At 34.2% G+C, this 21,448-nt stretch overlaps 1 protein-coding gene across 5 annotated transcripts in view; it reads right to left on the reverse strand.

Moving 5' to 3' along the window:
- Nucleotides 1-547: 547 nt before the first annotated feature.
- The window catches only part of RPS6KB1 (ribosomal protein S6 kinase B1), a 35,499-nt gene continuing 14,598 nt past the window's right edge, over nucleotides 548-21,448 (reverse strand). For 2 of the 5 annotated variants that reach the window (XM_011375041.2, XM_023520364.1), the window contains exons 5-15: nucleotides 17,472-17,619; nucleotides 15,363-15,420; nucleotides 13,820-13,920; nucleotides 12,039-12,129; nucleotides 11,765-11,855; nucleotides 11,148-11,255; nucleotides 10,843-10,905; nucleotides 10,592-10,669; nucleotides 7,925-8,032; nucleotides 5,381-5,493; nucleotides 873-4,383 (exon numbers count right to left, since the gene is read on the reverse strand). In XM_011375041.2, the coding sequence (XP_011373343.1) occupies nucleotides 4,146-4,383; nucleotides 5,381-5,493; nucleotides 7,925-8,032; nucleotides 10,592-10,669; nucleotides 10,843-10,905; nucleotides 11,148-11,255; nucleotides 11,765-11,855; nucleotides 12,039-12,129; nucleotides 13,820-13,920; nucleotides 15,363-15,420; nucleotides 17,472-17,619 (1,197 nt within the window). In that variant the 3' untranslated portion in view covers nucleotides 873-4,145. Of the gene's footprint in view, nucleotides 4,402-5,380; nucleotides 5,494-7,924; nucleotides 8,033-10,591; nucleotides 10,670-10,842; nucleotides 10,906-11,147; nucleotides 11,256-11,764; nucleotides 11,856-12,038; nucleotides 12,130-13,819; nucleotides 13,921-15,362; nucleotides 15,421-17,471; nucleotides 17,620-21,448 lie in introns of all 5 variants that reach the window. The other 3 variants (XM_011375042.1, XM_011375040.2, XM_011375043.2) reach the window with 3 other exon arrangements.

Genomic DNA, 21,448 nt, shown 5'->3' on the forward strand with positions numbered 1-21,448 from the left:
ATCCACTAACAACGCTGATGAACTGGAAACATTACTTCTGTTCCTTCACTTCAAAAATAGGGGAATAGGGATTCAAAAACCCATTTTTTATGTGAATTCATATCACACCTTCTGAAAGATTATTTCATTGGCATTAAGAGTTGCTACTCTATGTTTTATTAAAGTCAATTTGAGAACTTCTATAGAGAAATCATCTTGGCAAATGTGACTAGAATTGCCTCATAAATAAGTGGCCTATACAAAACTTTACCCGTCTTACACTAGATGTATTGAGACATTAGTCGAAAATCCACATGTAATTTCTGACTCTACAGTTGGCTATTTGCATATGCAGATATGGAAGGCCAAATATATTTATTGAAAAAATTCTGCATGTAAGTGGACACATGCAATTCCAACCCATTTTAATTCAAGGGTCAGCTGTACAGTTTATTAAATATGAGAACCTGAACACATCTGCCATGTTAATGAAAAAAATTACTGAAACCATTTGTGTACTTGATAATTATTTCTTCCTATCTTAAGATAATAAAAAAAATCACTTCTATTTTATGTTCATTCAAATTTGCATTTAATTTCTATTTACATTCATTCAATCTGAAATCAAATAATACAGTAAACTAAATACAAGATGAAAAGCAGAAAAGGTGTTACCCTCATAGCACTCCTAATAAGGCAGCTGAAGAATTTATTTACTCTGATAGATAGATGCAAAGCCAACTTGGGATAGGAAAAAAATAGTTTAACGAGCAAACACAGATGAACCCATCTTTCAGATGTTACTTCAGATAATCCACTGAGATAATACTGTGCTATAGTGGTAAATTAATCACACAAGAAAAGTTTTATATCAATCAGCAAAAGACTACAGGTCATGGTATGACAAATACTTTTATGATTGCTTTGTCCAGCTTGCTAGTGTCTACTCCTACTAAAATGGGTAAATATTTGGACATTGATATTTTTATTTGAGAAATTAACCATTTTCAAAACCTCAAAATCCATACTTCATAAATTCAACATTTCCCATGAGAATAATCTTAGATCTAGCCCTTGTAAGCTAGGAACCATAATGACTGAGTAACCAAAATAGGTCCTATATTAAATATAAAATCCAAGGCTCAGTATATTAATTCTTTTGAAGATGCATCTTGTTTATAATCATTTATTACTTACAGAATGTTGAATTTATGGAGCATCATACATGCTTTCTCCCCACCCGCCCCCATTATCTTCTATCTCAAAAAATAGTATGGAAAAATCCTTCTTGAAGGATTCAAATTAGTTAAGACCATAAAGGGAGAAAATAACAATTTTCCTGAAAATCTGGTTTAAGTTCAATAATTAATACTTTACATTGTTAATCACAGCTGGTTTATAAATCCCAGTTTATTCTATAACGCTACAAACCTTATAAAATCAAAATTAGTAAATTTCAATTCTCAGTGATTATATTTTAATTAAAAAACAGCATGTATACAAAATAAAAATATATCTTGTAATAGCTGATTCTAAAGAATCAAGTGATGAAAGAAAAGCACTTAATCTCTTTTATACACTTACCTGGAAGAATCATAAAGAACCCTCTTAGAAACTCAAAACTAGTAATATTGACATCATATATTTAAACTATACTTGGATTTTTACAAATAAATATAGGGTAAGCCATATTGCATAGGTGTGTGCTTTCTGTCTGTGACACTAAAGTGGCACCTGACATGTTTTCACAGTCATAGTAGGGATATCCATTTATGAAACAATTTCTCAATAACCTTGCCACAGCATAGGAAATTAATCTCAATATTAAGTCTGAAACACTTTTTGTGTGGATGGTAGATGTACAATTAATGCTTTTTATGCAGAAAAGCTGCAGTGTTTGCCACTATTGCTGGCAGTACTAATTATGAAAATGGTTTAACTATGGGGTGGTTATAGCCAGCCAATCACAGTGCAAATGTTAGCAAACAGGATTGAGGAGGAATATTTTGTTGTGAAATTTTTGCTGGAATTTGGTCAGGCAGTTAACACTATAGTTAGTGAACACATCTGAAAACAAGTATTAAGAGTAGCACAAGCCATTTACAGTCTGAAATAAAGTCTATACATATCACCAAAGCTTTAGGAGGTCTGTTTTTTCAGACATCATAACTATGAGAGAATAAAGATCTATAGTTGAAATACAATTTCTGCCCTTGTTGTAGCTGCTAATTTACTAGCTACGTTATAAAATTCTCAGTAGGATGCTGCAATAATGGGAAAGCGGAGTTAGAGAGTGATTTCAAAAAGAAAAAAAGGCTTTCTGTCCAAAGATGAACTATTATCAATTCTTTCATTATTGCCACAATTGAAAAGGTATATTTCCAATCATTTTTCATGGTTCATTTTTTGCTTAATGTCATAGAATTTCATTTCACTTGAACTGCTATTTAAACAAGCAAAGCTTTGCTCTTTTCTGACTGAATTCAACATGCATAAAGAATTTTATGGCTTGGATCCTATGGCTCAAAAAGGTTTGGAGAACAAAGCAAGCAGCATCTATTTTAAAAAAATCGGGGTTGCAAAATATTACAAATTGACTTTGCACACTCGGACTGAAGACATTATAAAAGACAAACAAAAAGAGGTGATAAGACTCAATTGCAACTGCATGATCATCTATTATACCAGTATGCACTGAAATATATTTTTATAAAGCTCTGCAGATATTAAACCCTTTTACCAGCTAAAGTCATGGAAATGCTCTCTTTAAGGCAGGAAGTATTTAAGAAAGGTAAAATTACCTTTATTTTTATTCTTTGTACCTATAAATCACTTAATGTAGATTTTGTTACAATTTCAAAAACAGTGTCTTGTTAACATATTTCCTAAATTAAGCCACTAAGTTTACTTATTCACTGTGGAAGACATTCATCAAAAGGCCATCAAATATTTTTACAATCAAAAAATGTAGCCCCAGTATAGGAGAAAAAAACCTTTTTCCTTTTAAAATTGTTGAGGAAAAATTTAAGGAAGGTAGACAGCAAAAACAGTAAAAAGAAGTAAAACTTAAAACTTTATCAACTTGCTGTAAAGAGATAGAGCGTGGACCATGGCAACACCCTCTTTCCCCTGGACCTCCCTGTCTCCCTCACTTTGCCGCCCTCAGTATGCATTTGATCCTGACTCTCTTCTGTCTTTCTTCAGCCTCAGGCTGAACACATTTGGTGTCTTGAACCAAATACTGGTATAAAAACAGGTGGTGGTATTTTTCCAGTGCAATGCAGGCCCAGGACAAGGATGAAATGTAGGACACACAACTTATGCCCATTCCAAGGCTTCCAGTTAGGCTTAGCGTATAGCAGTACTGCAAATAGAAATGATTAAATAGATTTTTTTTCCCCTAGTATTACAGACAGGTATTACAGCTGGGTTACTGAAAATAAATCCCAGGTCCACCCCCAATCCCTCAAACGAGCCACAGCTGTGGTTAACAATGATTCATTTGCATTTTTATTATTTCACCAAGAGAAGAAACAGAAGTTGTCTGGCTTTCTTCACACCAACCAATAATTTCGCATTTTAAAGTTTGGGATGTTTTCCATAATGAGCTGAATCAAAAATCTATTTGAAAAATATATATTTATATAAAAAAAAGATTCAGGTTGTTTGCACGTAAAACATCAATTGATAAGTTTCTTTTTGTCTTTGATTCCATGTTGCTAGAAAAAGTTTGACCAAGCTTGCATGCTAATTTGTCCTTAGTTGCAAGTATTACAGGCAATTTCATACTTTGCCTAATGAAAGGATAACCCTTCTTCGACACAATCAGAACTCAACAGTGATTCAGAAGCAACATCCTACCCTTAATACTGTCAGTTTTGAGCCATTAACATGAAAATCCTTGATAAGGTTGAGAAGATGTCGCTAGGAATCAATTAATTGATGTGCCTAAGAGTTCTGCAATACTATTTTGCTTTTTTTTTTTTTTTGCACCATTGATTGATTTTTAAAAATCCATGTTTATTTTTCCTCTGTCCAAAGTGTTCCATGTAAGAACACTGACTCTCCAAGACTATCATTTTGAGTCTTCTTGTTTCACCCTGCAGGATGCTCACAAATCGTCTCCCCACCTTTTTTGCCTTAAATTCATTAAAAGCATTGCTCTGTCATAGATTCATACGCAGGTGCTCTGGTCGTTTGGATATCATGGGAAAAGCCTGTTTTTTATATGGCCCGGAGTTCGGTTGTCGTATTGGAAGTGGGGCTGAAGCTTCCCCACTCATCGTCACATCCATCTGCTCTACTCCACTTGTTTCCATTGGGTATTCCACAGGCGTCTGAGGATTTGCTGTGCTGGCTGAAGCACCTCTTCCCCAGAAATCCCCAGGAGAAAATTTGACTGGGCTTTAAGACAAGGAAGAGCTATCATTCATTTGTCTCAAGAATTATCTCAACAAGAAATGTTTCCCTTATATTTAAAGGGAGTGGGGTAACATGACATTTATTTTCATTTAATTTTATTTTTGTGTGGATTAGCACAAAGGCAAAAATTGAGCCGTCTCCCTCCCAAACTAATTGCTAGTTTCCTAACTGGTCTCTTTACCTCTAAACTTGCTCCCATAAAACCCTCAATGAAACTTAAAAAAAAAAAAAAAATCATTTTACTCTCCCACTTAACATAGCTTCCCATTGCATTTAAAATAAAATACTTCTCCAAACCTTTGCCATTCTATTCCTCTCTCACCATCCTTCAGGAACAGTGACCTTTAATTTCCAAGAAAAAACCAAGTTCTTCTTCCCTTAAGGCTTTTGCAAAAGCTGGTCTACCTGTAATACCCTTGTACTTCTATTTTTTGTATGGTTTGCTCTTTCTCTTCATTCTTAGATGTTACTTTACCAGTAAGGCCTGTCTCGACCACCGTAAATAGACGCCCCCTTGTTACTCTTTGCTCTCTACCACTACATTTTAAATTTTTTTTCGTATAGCACTTGGCACTACTTGCAATTACATATTTTTTTATTTCCTTCTTTTGTGTTTGTTGTTGACTCCCTCTCATTAAATTGTAAGCTTCATCAAGACAAGGACAATTCCTATGTTAATCATGTGTCCCCAAGCATGCAGCACAGCCCCTGGTACACAACAAATGGGGAACAAATGGGTAAAGAGGACATCTGCCAGTATAGCAGCTAACTTTTAGGAGGGAAGGTAAACTATATAGCATATTATCATTGATTAGTCACAGACTAGTCACTTGGAATATAATAAGGCATACATGCTATGCTTATGTCAACCAAAAAGAGTATGATGACAGATCTTTTATTTATGTAATGTGGCATATATTTCTAAAGCAAGGCTCATCTAGGTTAGAAAAAAAGACTGAGAATAACAAAGTCTGAATACCTGACAGGTGTTCGTGGGCTGCCAATAAATCTTCGAGGTGATCGGATTTTTGGTTCAAAGGAAAACTTTTCTTTCACGCTTTCAAGTACAGATGGAGCCACATATGTAAAACCCTGAAAGAAAGTAACAGTGGACTACAGAAGGGCATTTTGTCATATACATCAAGAAAATGTGGTTGTTCAGTCTCTGACACAACAACACATTCATACATGCCTAAAATTACTAATCTGTACTCTTCCATCTCGATCTCATTTCACACCTGTTAACTTCTTTCCAGACACACACACCTCAAGAAAGAAGAATATTATTGAGCCCCGCAGGCTATCAAACAAAATTCCACTCTATTGAAAGGAGTAGAAAAAAACAGATAAATGTAAGCTCCATACTAAGATGTTAAATATCAAGATAAATAAATGCAAAGAAAATTCCAGTGTTTTTAACCATATGCATATAAGCAACTAAGATGATCATCCCCCAAAAACGTTTCTCATTACTAGGCCAAAGTAAAAATAGAATTCTCTAACATGGCACATGTTATTTTTCTGGTTTTCTATCAATGACTGGATGGATTTGGTAATTTCTTAATGAATAAAGGTCAGCACTGTGAAAACTCTCAATTGCAATAGACAAATATGTAGTTTTGTTAGCTTTAGTTCTTTCTTGGACCTTGCTATTATTAGGCTACCAGCTGTCATTTCTCTTGCTGTCAATGTTCACCCCGTTAACAATCAGTCCTCCACCTATCTTCCCTTCTATTTATTATTCTAGTCAGGTATGAGTAGGCATTGTGAGTTATAATAAAGAGACTCAATAAAGCCCTAAAGAGTGAGGTGCAATTATGTGGAGCAGTATGCTTTGAGACAGCTACATGTGTACTTCAGAGGCCATTTCCCCACATGTTCTAGTGGGCTAAAGCTGTAACTACCAAGAGGACCAGGCTGTGCCTTAATCATCTTTGAATTTCTTTTAATTCTGTGATAGGAACTTAAATGTTTATTGAACTGAAGTTGCTACAACCCCAATCTCCAGGTATGTGGATATAACCATTTTTTAATTAATTTTTAAAGAGATCTATTTTATGTGTAGAATTCTGGCTACAACCTAACTAATGAATTGTTCTTTTAGGTAGCCAATTTAATTAATTATGAAAAGTTAAACACTACTTTAACAACAAAAGCTTAGCTTATATAACTTTTATAACCTCAAGTTTGGATTTCTTTTTAGCTAGTTAAGATGTTTCTAGACTTTTTTATGAGGGGAAACATTGTCAGACTAGTTGAAACTGCAATGCTCATTTGAGGAAAAGGTCTGTATGTTACATCAAAGGAATAAATGCCACATCACATCAGTAGAAAACAAAACTGCACATCATAAGAGAAAAAAAAATAAAGCAATGCCAGAATTAAAATGAATCATGCCTACCTTCCTTAACTAAACATGAGATTTTACTAAGGAGGATATAAGACCTTCATATAATGGAGACATAAACTTAACATGTGTTCACGTGAAATTATATTTTGCATATATGCTTTATTCTTATACCACTACACAATCATACATTTATAGAATTGTTTCTATTCAATGCTATTTATTCAAAACCATACTATATTACAGTATTTAAGAGTAATTCTGACCATACACAATTTTTGCATTCCATGCTAACTGTAGCACTTACTCTCTACCCCAAAATATACAACACTACTTTGTGTTATACTGTGAGCAGTATAAAAAAGCTTGAAAATTAAGTTAGTGACAAATCCAGTGAACTCAGAAATGGGGGAAAAAAATTTCCAAATGATTATATTGCCCATATTCCATTCTCTCTAGAGGTAGACCAAAAAATGACAAAATGACAAAGGAAACAAAGGTTACAAAATGAGGTAGATGTTCATGTGACACATTAAGTATAGTAATAAACATAAGCATATATGATCATACTTAAAGGAAAATAATATGCAATGATGGTCATCAGGTATAAATCTATCCTTTTTGTTGATCAAAATCCAACTTTTGCTTTTCTATCTGAGGAGACAAGGTATAGATACTTTTACATTGTAGATTAATTTAATAACTGCCACATATGAACTAATATATTTTGATGTCAAATACTCATAACTTATAGGCTAAAATTCCCCTACAGACTTATGTTAAAAGTATCAAAAATCTGTAGCTCTTCAGGAATAAAATAGTTCAGGAATAAAATAGTTCCTGCTGCTTAAGGTATGTGGCTTTCAGTTAATATCCAGAGCCAAACATTACCTTAAGTCAGTGGCCCATCAAAAAAAGAAATCATACACTCTGAAGAACCATACACTCCTACTGTAACTGCTAAAATAAAATGATGGATTATGAGAATATTCTAACATCGATAAGTTATAATGGGATAACTTTAAAAAAAAAAATAGAACCTCAGGTTATCTACATCAAACTGCAAAGCAACCAAAATGAATTTTCTTACTGACAATGGCATTTCTTATTTTTCAATAAGCGGGGCCACCCTCATATTTAAATTTCCCATGGCTACATGGCAATTCTTTCACTTACCAGAAAGACCTGGTTGGCACTTTCACTGAGAGTTGAGTCATCTGGGCTGTCAACAGGTGTCTGACGTGTAAACTTTGAATCAAACTGACTCACATCCTCTTCAGATTGCTTTATAAAAAAAATGATTACAAAATGATGAATAATCTATTATATATATTAAATGCATTACAGGCATTACAAGCCTTAGAGAAGGCTCTAGATAGAGCTTTCACAGCGTCTGACTGTAGTATCAGAATAGTTTTAGCAGTCAGACTGAAGAATATATGTAGAAAATGTCAAAGGTCAAATTACATATTCAAATTTTAAACATATATTAACATAGATTTTGGTTTACAGTTATCATTCCTATTAAAAATCTGAATACCAATTGTCCCCTCTCGCAAAGACTCAATATGCCTCATCCACTGGCCATATCCCTTTTTAGAGATAATTTATTAGTTGGCCACTGCAGGTTTGTAATAAACCTGAAAAACTATTAAGGCAGAGTTTAAACACAAAACACATTTGTAAGATGCTCTAAAGCTTCTTCTCATAACTTACTTCATTCCTTTAGATTTCTCAAGGAGCAAAACTACTACTCTACTCTGCACAAGTATATTTTCTTGTGAAAGAGTAAATTGAACCACCAGATCTGTTCTTTTAATTCCTTCTCTGGTACATCAGACACTGAGGTCGTGTCAAAAGAACTCAGGAACCAATGTGTTTAAGCACAAAGTGTCCAAAGATGAGAAAAGCTGAACATCAATTTTAAAAAACTACAATAGATTGAAACACAAATAAGTTAAAAGGCATGAGTTCATAATCATACTTAAAAAAACACATAATTCATTGGTCAATTTTAGAAGATGTCGGAAAACTAATTCGTTATTTTGAACACTGGGAAAGAAACAAACATATCCTACCTTTCCTGTATGAACAGGTAAGCAAACAACTGATGTAAAGAATTTCTCTTTATGGAAGAATTCCAACAAATAAAGAATGAATAACAATATTAGAATAAGACGATTTTACAAACCCCTAACGAAATCCTGAAACTAGGCCAGCTTCTCATCCTCAGTACTACTGACATTCTAGGCTTGATAACTTTTGTAGGGGACTGTCAGGATATTTAGCAGCATCTCTGGCCTCTACCCCTAGATACCAGTAGCACCCCTTTCCCAAGCTGTGACAACCTATCTCCAGACATTGCCATATTGATCCTGGCTGAGAACCATTGTTGTAGGCAAAGACAATGAAAGAAACACAAACACATCACTAAAGAAACAAAAATACACATTCTGTCTCCTGAGCAAAATACACAATATCAAAAGTTTAATCTGAATCAGATCAAGTATCTAAATCTAACCACCAGTTTTTAGAAATACGAGGAAAGATGAACATGGTCAATGACACCATGGGATTAAAGTCAGCAAAATCAAAATGTGAGGAGCCCCACAGGACAAATGGTCCAGTTTTTTCAGTAAATTCTCAGGGGAGGAATTGAAAGGGGATATCTATAGATGGAAAGAGACCTAAGAGACATAGTAACAAAACTGGATAGGCCTTAATTGAATCCTTATTGAAACAAACCAGCAAGGAAAAAAAGAGAATAAAGAAATTGTTAGTTTTTTAACTGTGATGATAGCATGGTGGTTAGGTTTATGTTTATGTTTAAACAAGATGACCTGATAATTTTTGAAGCTGGGCAACTGGTATATGAGGGTTTAATTATCCTCCTTACAATTATGTATGTTGAAATTTTAAAGCAAGTCACCTGGTGCACCAAGGACAAGAGGATAATCATCATTATCCTCTCCAACTCTACCTTTATCCCATAAAACAGAAAAAGAAATTATATTTCCTCAAATTCTAAGGTGGGAGAAACACAAGAACTAACATATTAACTCATATACATATAAACATATTGTTATGGTTTAAATTGTGCACCTCCCTCCCCAATATTCATATATTGAAGTTCTAACTCAGAATGTGACCTTATTTGGAATGAGGGTCATTGCAAATGTAATTAGTTAAGAAGTCATACTGGAATAGGGTAGACCCTAATTCAGTATGACTAGTGTCCTCATAAAAAGGGAAAAATGGAACAGAGGCCAGCATAGAAAGAGAATGACCTGTGAACATGAAGGCAGAAATCAGGTGATGTGCCTATAAGCCGACGAATGCCAAAGATTGCCATCAAACCACCAGAAGCTAGGAATGAGGCATGAAGCAGAGTCTCCCTCTCAGCCTTCAGAAGGAACCAACACTGCCAATACCTTGATCTCAGACCTCTAGCCTCCAGAACAGTACACAGTAAATTTCTGTGGTTTAAGTCCCCTAGTTTGTAATATTTGTCTGCAACCCTAGCAAACATATATTCTATATTTTGAAGAAAAAAATTCCCAGAAAATCAAATTTAAAATAGGGTTGAATTAAACAAAGCGCCAAGAAAAAAAAAAAAAAATTCCCATGTACTTGAAATATTTGTCTGAGGCAACCAACTTAAAAACAATTAATACAGTCATCAATTGCTACTAGAGGTAGTTCTTAAAAAGACTACAGAAGATTCTGAAGAGAAAAGAGGATAGACCAAAGTTTATTAAACTGTTAATAAATATAATATTTCTGACTGAGATATTCTAGAAAAGTATCAGGTCCCTCAAATTATATGCATTCATGTATACATACCAACAGAGGTTTAAAGGGGGGCTCCACCTTCCTACCCAGCAGTTCCTCCCAGTTAATATGTCTGAAGAATGGATGAGCCTAGAAAAAAAGCAGGAAGTCAAGGGGAACAGACTTCACTGGATTGACCACTCCCTGTTTGAAGTTACTGATAACAAAAGAAGCTATAGTTATAAGCAACTACAAACAAACTGTACAAATACATAAAATTAGCGTTATCTTCCCCTCAAACCACCAAACATGCCAATCCCTACTTGAACTTCTCCAGCATCCCCAGGACCAGCTCCAAGACGAGAAGCAGCATTTCTTTTCAGCAGCTTTAGGGAGGAAAAAGAAAACATGGATGAACTTTAGTCAAATTTTTTCTTTATAGTATCTGCTTGTCTATTTTGCCTTCAGAAAACATGATTTGTTAGTTACTATTAAATATTGTTTGGGAATAATAATAAAATAAAATCCTTAAACAAATTTGTACTTCCCCCACAAAAACTATAGGCTTTTTCATTCAATCTTTATCTATTTAAATCCTAGTAGTTGAGTGCCTATTTAAGAACCCTACCTTTTTAAGCAGATCTCTGGCTTCTTGTGTGAGGTAGGGAGGCAAATTGAGTTTACATTTGAGGATTTTGTCAATTGTTTTCTTTCTATTCTCCCCAGTGAATGGGGGCTAAGAGTAGAAGAGAGTGAGAAACATTAGCATATAAAAAATCAAATTTTAAATAACATAATTACCATTTACTGAATTAGTCAGGCACAGAGATCAGAAAAGTATACTGTGATGTAGGCACTGCTAAATACCTGTAGTTTTTAAACAATGTGACAGAGGAAATAGAAATATCCTGGAAGAAAATGGGTTTTCACCATTAACTCTGTGTGATAATGGGTGAGCCATGTGATTTTGTGCTTCACTTTCTCCATTTATAAAATAAGGGCAGTATCTATTTTTACGTCTATTTCACGGGACTGCCATGACATAGATCACTTAAATGAAATTGTTTTTAAAAGTACGGGGGACCATACTACTACTAATAAAGCATTTGTAGTGCTAAATTTTAAAAAAACAACTCCATTGGTAATATTTTCAAGAAGCATAGGAAAGGTCTCTTGCTATAGTGATTTGGCAACTACTCAGCACAGACCATACAAAATTCATGCAGCTTTTAACTGTGCACCTACTGCTCCAGTCAGCATGTCATACATTAATGCTCCCAAACTCCACCAATCCACAGCACGATTGTGGCCACTTCTCATCAAGATTTCAGGGGCCCTACAATGAGAAAAATAATATGTCTAAAAAATCCACCCATTTGTATATCATCTGAATTAGAATTTTAAAAACAAAATATGAAGGCAATGATGCTACAAAAAATTTAGCACACTATTACTTAAACCAGGTAAAAGTTAGCTATTACCCCCAAACCAGTTATATTTCTTTTAACATGCAGCTCACATGTATTCTATTGTTCCACAAAATGTGTGTGTAACTGTTCCATCATGAATAGATTCTTTGCATAGTCCAAAGTCTGTTAGTTTCACATGACCTACAATAAAAGATCATAGCATGGTTATTGTGAGATTTCTAAGTATGCGCAATATTTGAACACATCATACAAGACAATAATCTATCCATTTAACTTTTTCTGCTTTAATTTTTTTGAAGATATTCATAAAATGAGATGTTAACAATTTAAGGTTAGGGCAGAATCATCTTTTGCCAATGAGATTATCTATCTGGTAAATGGAAAATAAAGATAAGTGAAAAAGCTTGTCTAAGGCTCCAGCTTTACCTATACCTAGAATTCTCTACCATCTTGAAAGAGTAAGTCCTAGGAAAACTTCTTGGTGAGTCTGGTTTAAGTACACAGACCCTAATACAGATATTCTATACCTTTTAAACAAAGGTGTGACTCTACTTCAAATACATAGCTTTTATCACAGTGAACTGTGACTTGACAGTTCTTAAAATAGTCTCAGAAAGTCATTATAACAAGTTAGCTTATTCTGCCAATGCTAACAGTTTAGAAAAATAAATGAAATTGTTACATGGCATGAGATCATCCCTGATCCAGAGTGAAAAACTCACCACCTGACACAAAGAAAATTTCAGTTCAAGGTGAGCTTTACTGAGCTGTCATTAGATATCCATGGTTCAACAACCCCAGAGACCTTACTATTCCAGGTTTATTTCAGAAAAAGGAAGAGGCAATGGCCTGATTCAAATGTAAATGTGTACTTTACTCTGACACAGAAGAAATATGACCTTTATTTTCACAAAAGCACCTGATACACAATTTCATGAATCAAAGATGTTAACTAGTCACTTCCCTATCCTATCCTTTGTGTTGAAATTCAGAATCAGAATTCATGTTGGGGGGTGATGGGTGCTTGGTTAAGCATAGCACTCTCCAAAACAAAAAAGGAAAGGGGGAGGGAGCACAATTTGAAACACTCATATGGGCATCAATTGTCCATATACCATTTTCTGCACAAGAATTTTACAGACATCTAAGGATCAGCAGCTGCTACCAGACCTCCTGGTTGTCTAGTTGCTCCTTTGGGGTATGAAGTGAACTGCCAAGTCTATCCAGCCCTGATTACTTTCACATAAATTGAACTGTCTGTAGCAGCATGTAGTTATAATCAAGGCCACTTTGATTATACCTGTAGCTGTAAAGAATATTAACCTGTTTGATTTTTATGTTTGTTGTCACAAACCAACAGCAAGAATAAACTGATGCCTATTAAACGTTTTATTTCCACGGCTACATCATATATTTTGGTTCAATTCTAATCCTGTCCTTTTGTACAGTATTAATAAAAATTATCATAAAAGTATTGCTTCTCATATTTATGTATTTTCATCATTAAAGAAAACTCAGTCTGTAAAGGTTAAGATTCACTTTCCAATTTATGGAATAACACAAAATTTGTGTTTGGACTGGCTTTGACTCACCCCACATAATGTAAGGATTTCTAAAGAATGACAAGCTATAGAGTAAAGATTAAATCAAAAAGGTAACTGAATGGCCAAGCATCTTCAACTCCCTTTAATCTCATCAACCATAAATATCTAAATATTTAAATCTCAACAAGTAGCATGATGCCATAAATTCTGCAGGAGAAATATATAATAATTGACACATGACTATGGGGCTTTAAAATGACCATAACCTGTGTGGGAGGATTTTAAGATGATTATTTACTATAGAATTGTTTACAGTATATCTCCACCTTGGTGATTAAGCATGATATTCTCCGGCTTCAGGTCTCTGTAGATGATCCCCTTTTGATGTAAATGCCCCAAAGCCATGGAGATTTCTGCCAAGTAAAAGCTGGAAACAAAAGTGATTTAACAAAATTAAAGAATAATCTACTTAAAGCAGTTTATGTATGGAGCAAAATACCTTGGAAGAAACAGACATGCACCAAAGACTAGTGCGGGGGGCGGGCGGGTGGAGGGGGCACTGGGGAAAGAGATGGCATAGGATGCTGCCAAAAGGTATGGAGACATTTGTTTCACTCATTTAGTGAAACTAAAAAATATTTTATTTTATCATTAAAACATACTGCTAAAATTGCAAAATCCAGAATATGCCAAACTGTTACTGGTCATGTTTTGTTCTGTGTAGGAATTGGGCCAATAGTCATTCAGATCAAAGCAAATTTCTCCCACCCACCCCCAATTTTAAAACCCCATAGGAAATAAGAATTTTGTTATACTCAGAGAGCAAATCTTAGTTTCAAAAGATACCTTATAAACTGACCCTTAGAAGCCCACTCATCCCTTACTTATTACAGCTGCATATTTTCATACAGCTCATGCCCACAGTATCTGCCCTCCCTCTTGCCAGCCAGCCCACAACTATAAACTGTGTGACACTCAAATTTATCTACCTCAAAAGAATAAAGGGCTGAGTCAACCCTGTCTGGATTCGAAAAGCACAAGGCACTGCAATACTGGCTGCATAACAATGTTGCAATCCTGCAGATTACTCCAGGATGGAGAGGGTGTGTCCTAGAGGACTGAGGCAGTTTCACAGCCAGCAGGACCACAAACACAGCCTCCAACACGGCTCAGAGAGCCTCCTCCAAAAAAGGGCACTTCATCCCTAAGGCTCTTAAATGCAGCTTCTGTGTTAGAAAAGGCCTGAAATTAAACAATGGAATGCAGTTTGGTAATTAAGGTAGAAAAAACATTTAAGTGTTTTCTATTCAATTAATGTGTAGGATAAACTGATTTATTGTTACCCAATACTGTCATTTCTCAAAAGGATGTATATATTTTTAATTTGAAGTAGATGCCATCTTAAGAAATAAGGACGGTATATCCCATTCTGACCATAGAATCCACAGATGATGTGTGCAGGCTTATCACCTCCCTAAGACTGCACCTTGGAACTGGAAAGTCTAAAAAAAAAGAAATGATTGCTGATACTTTCCATTGTTCTACACATAAAGTTTCACTGGAAAATCACACTCACCCACAGCCAAGGCAGGCAGCTTACCAATTCAAGGAAAGAAAGCCCCAGTGAGAATGGTTCTGTTAGGAACTGGCGTGAAGAGCGTTCCACCCAAGGCCTGGGGGCAAAGGAATGATGTGACCTCCAATAGCTGCCCAGTCCAAAAGCTGCTTCTCCCCCTTTAAGTCCTGAGTGACTGACTGGCTCCAGAACAATTTATTAAATCATTTGGCTGCCCACAGTGGGAATAGGGCTTTGCTTTTAATTATATGAATCATTACCTGAATCCATGCAACCACAAAAATTTCACTTACCAGGCTGTATCTTCCATAAATATTCCTTCTCTTTCTAACTGCATAAATAATTCTCCTCCTGTAAAGAAAAGGAAAAGACATTTGAAATAAAACGATCTTTATTTCCAACCCATTTCTAATGAGAGGGTTTGTGCTCTCCTTTTAACCATAATTAAAAGACATCAGCCCCTTAAAAATCAAAAAAATCTTCAAAATTATAGGTTTAAAACTAAGTCCTCAGAATTCTGCTTTTAGCGGTGTTCTTATTCTTATGTGAAATATCTAAGATTTGGAATTCTAGATTTTTATACTTATAAACTTCAAAATGTTTATAGATTCCAGATTGGAGTTAAAGAAATTTTGATTAAACCTTCTCTAACATTTTACCCATAAGTACAAAAATGTTAGTACATGATTAAAATCACCCTTGCAAATTAGAAAATGTCCATATTCTCATAACTCTGTCAGAAACTAGATGAACCTGGTAGTGGCCTTTTAAAAAGCATGACATGATTTGAATATCAAAATAAATGATTAATAAAGGGTTATATCCTACTGAATAATCTTAGAATCCATGAATTCATAGTGATATAAATCAAATAGATAAAGTTTTAAAATGGGGAAGAAGGAAAGCTCTTCATTCCAGCTGAATGTCAAATAATAAATGAAGGAGGCATGATGGAATAAGAAAAATCACTTGGCAATCATCATAATTAACTGTTTCAGGCAAGAATCAATAGATGCTAAAACTATGTGAAAGCTTGATATATCAAGATAATTATAAAGGGCAAACCTCACCAGGGTAAAAACTGGCAGACACCAACTTACACATGTGGTCAAACTTAACATCAACTTTACTGGAACAAAGTGATGGAACAAAGATACAAACATATATATATCATGTACCTCCTAATCTGATACACAAAGAAGGAAATAATGTTACTTAGATGGCCTTCCCCAAAATGCATAACCTGAATCTAATCCTGAGCAAACAATGATAAGCCCAAATTGATACGTTCTACAAAATAACTGGCCTGTACTCTTTAAAAATGTCAAGGTCATGAAAGACAAAGAAAGATTGAGGAACTGTTCCAGATTAGAGGAAACTAAGGAGATATTATTGTTATTATTGTTAATTTCCTATTTTTAATAATTTTAGTTAGTTATGCAAGATACTGTCACTGATTTCAGAAAAAATACACTACAGTATTTAGGAATAAAGGGAAATCATATCTGCAACACTCTCTTAAAGAGTTCAGAAAAAAATTATATATGTATTCATTTGTGTATATACAAGATATATACACACATACATATATATACACATACATAGAGAGAGAAAGAAGGATGAAACAAAACTAAAATGATAAGGCTTGGAGAAATCAAGGTGAAGGGTATGTGGGAACTATCTGTGCTATACTTAAAATTTTTTTGAATAAATCTATAAAATTATGTCAAAATAAAGTTACAAGAAAAAAATGGCACAGTCACAAAAAAGTTACTAAATTCTGCAGCTTTCTCTTCCATGTTACAGGCTATTGGAAAATCTGTTTTTCAGAAAACTCAAGTGTGTTTGCTGGAAAACAATACCTATGATCTAGAAATGATATGAAAAGCGACTAGTTCCTAGGAGGTAGTAAACTTTGGAAAATGTGGATGATTTCTAATGTAAACTGCATAATCTATCAATAAAACTACATTAAACCAAAAAAGTCTTGTTTTAAGATGCAATTCTAAAAATACTCAGTATCTTAAACAATATTCTGAAGTAAGTTTTTCATTTCAGTTTAGAAACACTTTAATGGTTTATTTGAATTATAGTATCTTACCCAAGTGCAGTCAATTTGATGGCTCTGTATCAATTAGGTGTTTGTTATTTAGTTAATTGATTACAAAAGGATTAAGATAAAATTTTACAGATGGGAAAAAAACTTAACCTTTAAAATTTCCTTCATATTTATCTGAAAAAAGAAACACTTGGTCACATCTGAATTCCTTATGTCAATGTATTTGTCAATTTTAAGAACTATCTGATCACATTGGGAAAAAGCATTTTTCCATTGGAAAATAATGTTTTGACCCTTTTTCTGGAGCAAATGCAAATAATTACACCAAACTGTGTGTACTGACCGCTGAGATACTCAAGGATGAGGTAGAGTTTTCCACCAGTCTGAAAGGCATAAATTAAATCCACAATGAAGGGATGCTTTACTTCCTCCAGAATATTCCGTTCTGCTTTTGTATGAGCTGTATCTTTAGCATTTCTTACTATCATTGCCTAAAGGAAAAGAGATGATCTATAAGAACAAAATAGTAGACATTTTTATTCTGCAGTAACTGGAAAATCTAATTTGTGCTTTTCTTGCCAATATTAAAATATGAATCACAGTTCCCACTAGAAATTGAGATAGGGGTAAATGCAAGACATTTACTACTTATATACAGCTGTACTGTTTGGATTTTCTGTAGTGAACATGTAAATGAAAATCTAAAGATAATTTTTTAAAAATGTAAACAGCTTATTAAGTTTATTCATATATTCATTAACTGTTGAATGTCTACCATGCTCTGGGCTCTGTAACAAGAAAGCAAAACTAGCAGGAGTCTCAAGTCTAAAGGAGCCCAAAGTCTCAGGGAAGAGAGACAAGTCAATGGAGGTAAGCATAAAGTGCTATGGGTGAACAGGGGAACTGCATCTGACCTGGCAAGAGGTCTTCCTTGAGGTGGTCATACCTAAGTTGTACCGTGAAAAGTTATTAAGATAAAATGTGGAGGACATTGAAAAGCATTCCTAGTGCAAAAGAGGTTTGTCAGGACACATCTAGGGATTCTATAAGTAGTTCAGTAAGGTTACAAGTGGTTAGAGATTAGGAGGAGGCCAGGAAATGGAAGGCTTGGGCATCTAAGCAAAGATGTTTGAATCTTATCTTAGAGACAGAAGAGAAATGCTGAAGTAAGGAAAATAATATCATGTGGCTTTAAGAAAGGCCATTCTAGTAAAAATGTGGAGTTCCAGAAAAGAAATGAGAGCATTTAGGAGGCCAATACAGTAAACTAAGCAAAGAAGACCTGTAACTAAGAAAATGAAGGTGAAAAAAAAAGAAAGGGTAAAGGTATATCATTAGCATTTGCTGACTAACTAGATGTGATAAGAAATAATAATACTATGGTGTAATAGGATAGATAATGGTAATAGGATAGATAATGGTGTCATTCAATAACGGGAAATGGTTTGGGGAAAATGATGCATTTTTTTGGATGTATTAAGTTTATGTCCTATTACTAAGTTCTGGCGCACCTCCAGCAACATGAGAAAAGCATATATGCTAGGTTATTAGTTGCAATATCATTTTAAAAGTGAAACATTAGAAACAACCTAAATGCCCATGCGTAGCATTTGGCTGAAAACCTATGGACTAGCTACACAATGTGTAGAAAAGCTCTACAAAGAATGAGGAACAGCTCTACAAAGAAAGAATGAAGCAAGGTACAAAGGAGCATACATGACATGACAATATACACAGTATGCTACCTTTTATGTAAGAGAAAAATAAGAATATATATATATGTATCTGCTTACATCTGTAATGATAAACATAACTAAGATAAACCAAAGCTAAGGACAGTGGAAAGGTAGAAAAGAGAATGAAATTTACCTTCTGAGATATATACCTCAATGGTTTTAGCACTCATTTTTTTATCTTTTCTAAATCAAATATTACTGTGATTATAAAACAAAGATTTGGAATTCTGCACCATGTTAATGTTTTATACATTCCAAAAATAAAATTAAACAAGGATGAGGAAGAGAAATAAACTGAATACAACAGAAACACATATACATAACTGAACATTACACTGATAATTTTACCACAGGAGAAAAAAGAAATTTAAATAATTTTACACTGTACACTCTTAGCGACATATGTAAGCATAACAAAAATAGCAAAGAAATTTTAAAACACCCTTTGTAGGTTTGTAACTATTAATAGTACTGGTATAGTCTCAAACTATATTGCATATATTGTACAACTGAGCAAATGAGTAAATTTATCAATGTTATCAGGCTTTTCACTGTAGAAAAACAGATGCAAATATGGACTGAGGGAAGAAGAAGAACCCTACGGAACTGGACTGGGATTAGGGCTATCAATATGAAGCCATAATTTAAAACAAAAACAAAAACTTCCTAGCTCTGCCCACTGAAAGAGCCAGAAACAATGACATTTTAGTAGCAAGGAGTGTAGCTGACACCTGTATCTTGGTTTCTCTATCAAAAGAAACCAAAGTTCCTTGGAGAAATGGGTGGTCCTGGGCCAGGGACAGGGAAAGCACAAGGTAAACCTGGACCACTCTACTGTACCAGAAAGCAAAGAAGATTCAAAAACTGACAGATATACGTTAAAAGAATATAGAAGTCATCTTAACAGAGCTCTCTCTAGCAAAATTTGGGACAATTTGAGGACCAAAATGAATAATGAAAGAAATGGATAACACACTAGGGAAAAAAAGTCTATATTGACACTTTTAAAATAATTAAATTTTAAAAAGAAAGTATGAAAAACTCTTATTTACTAATTATACTAATACAGAAATTATACTAATATAGAAAATTATATTAGAATAGAAGAATTATACTAATATAGAAGAATTATACTAATATAGAAAAAATGATAAAACTAAACAAGTCTCCATTTTATAATTACCATAATAATAGCTGATTTGGACAAGAAACAATGGATGATAAAACCACTGGGGAAAAGATTATTGGGAATATTCAGTCATTCCATATATACTTGTTAATTACAAAGGGAAGAAGGTATCTGTACAATGCAAAGTATGGTGGACACTACCTTAACCAAGTTACTGAACTCAATCTTACCAAATAGTAGGATAGACTGACATATGTGCTTCCTGAGCTCATGCACTGAGGATATAATGTTCCTGCAAAAAATATTTAACCTAAATTTAAAATGTGTTTTCATGAGGAAATAATGAAACTGTCCTGGGTTCTTCAAAAGAATGTCGATGTCATGAAACACACGCACACACACACGCACACACACACGCACACACACACACAGAGGAGGGGGAGTGGGAAATGGCTCTAGGGTAAAGGAAAATAAAGAGACAAGACAACTAAATTCAGTGTGTGATCCTTGATTAAATCCTGTATAGTTAAAAACAAAACAGCTATAAAGGATATTACTGACACAATTGGGAAAGTTTAAGTATGGACAATATATTAAAAAAACAGTATTGTGTACCAATGTTAAATTTCTCAAGTGTGATAATTAACTGTAGTTATGTATGAAAATGTCCTTATTCTTAGGAGATACATACAGAGAGATTAAAAAAAAAAATTAAGGGCAAAGTATCATGATGCCTACAACTAACTTTCAAACTGTACAGCAAAAAAATAAAATTTTGAATATACATATACACAGAGAGAGAAGGGATGAAGGGTAGGGGGGTAGACAAAGAAGATATGGCAAACTTAACAACTGGTGATCTCTGTATTCTTGCAACTCTGGAAAGGCTGAAAAACCTCAAAGATATATTATTTTTTAACTGCTCAGGAGATTTGAATTTTTTAAATAAGGAATTTTTAAGAGAGTCTGAGAAGCAAGGGACTAAAAGGTAAGATGAAAAAGTAGTAAAGTAGAATTACAGAAATCAAGGAAGCAGTGTTTCAAAATGCTGTGGTCAATAGCTTCAAGATAACAGAGAAGTAAATTTAAGATGAATTAAGTAAAGACAACTGGATTCAGCAATTAAGAGAGTGGTGGTGACCTAGGGAATAAGAGTTTCATTGAAACAGTAGTCATTAAGTCAAAACATACTAAATGAAAATAAGAAAAAAAACATGACTTCTCAAGAAATTCAGCCATGAAAGCCAAAAAAAGGGAAAGCCAAAAAATGGGAAAGACCTCACGTAAAGGAAAGATTTGTTTTGCTAAATATGACAAAGACATGAATATATTTAAATTTAAAAAGTCAGGATAGAGAATGGAAAAGAGAGAAGTGACAGAGAAAAGACCCTGAAGAGGCAGAGAGGGATGGATCCAAAACATAAAGAGAGGGCTTGGCCTGGAAAAGAAGAAGGA

Source organism: Pteropus vampyrus, unplaced genomic scaffold (assembly GCF_000151845.1).
Source record: "Pteropus vampyrus isolate Shadow unplaced genomic scaffold, Pvam_2.0 Scaffold261, whole genome shotgun sequence".
NCBI classification, from domain to species: Eukaryota; Metazoa; Chordata; class Mammalia; order Chiroptera; family Pteropodidae; genus Pteropus; species Pteropus vampyrus.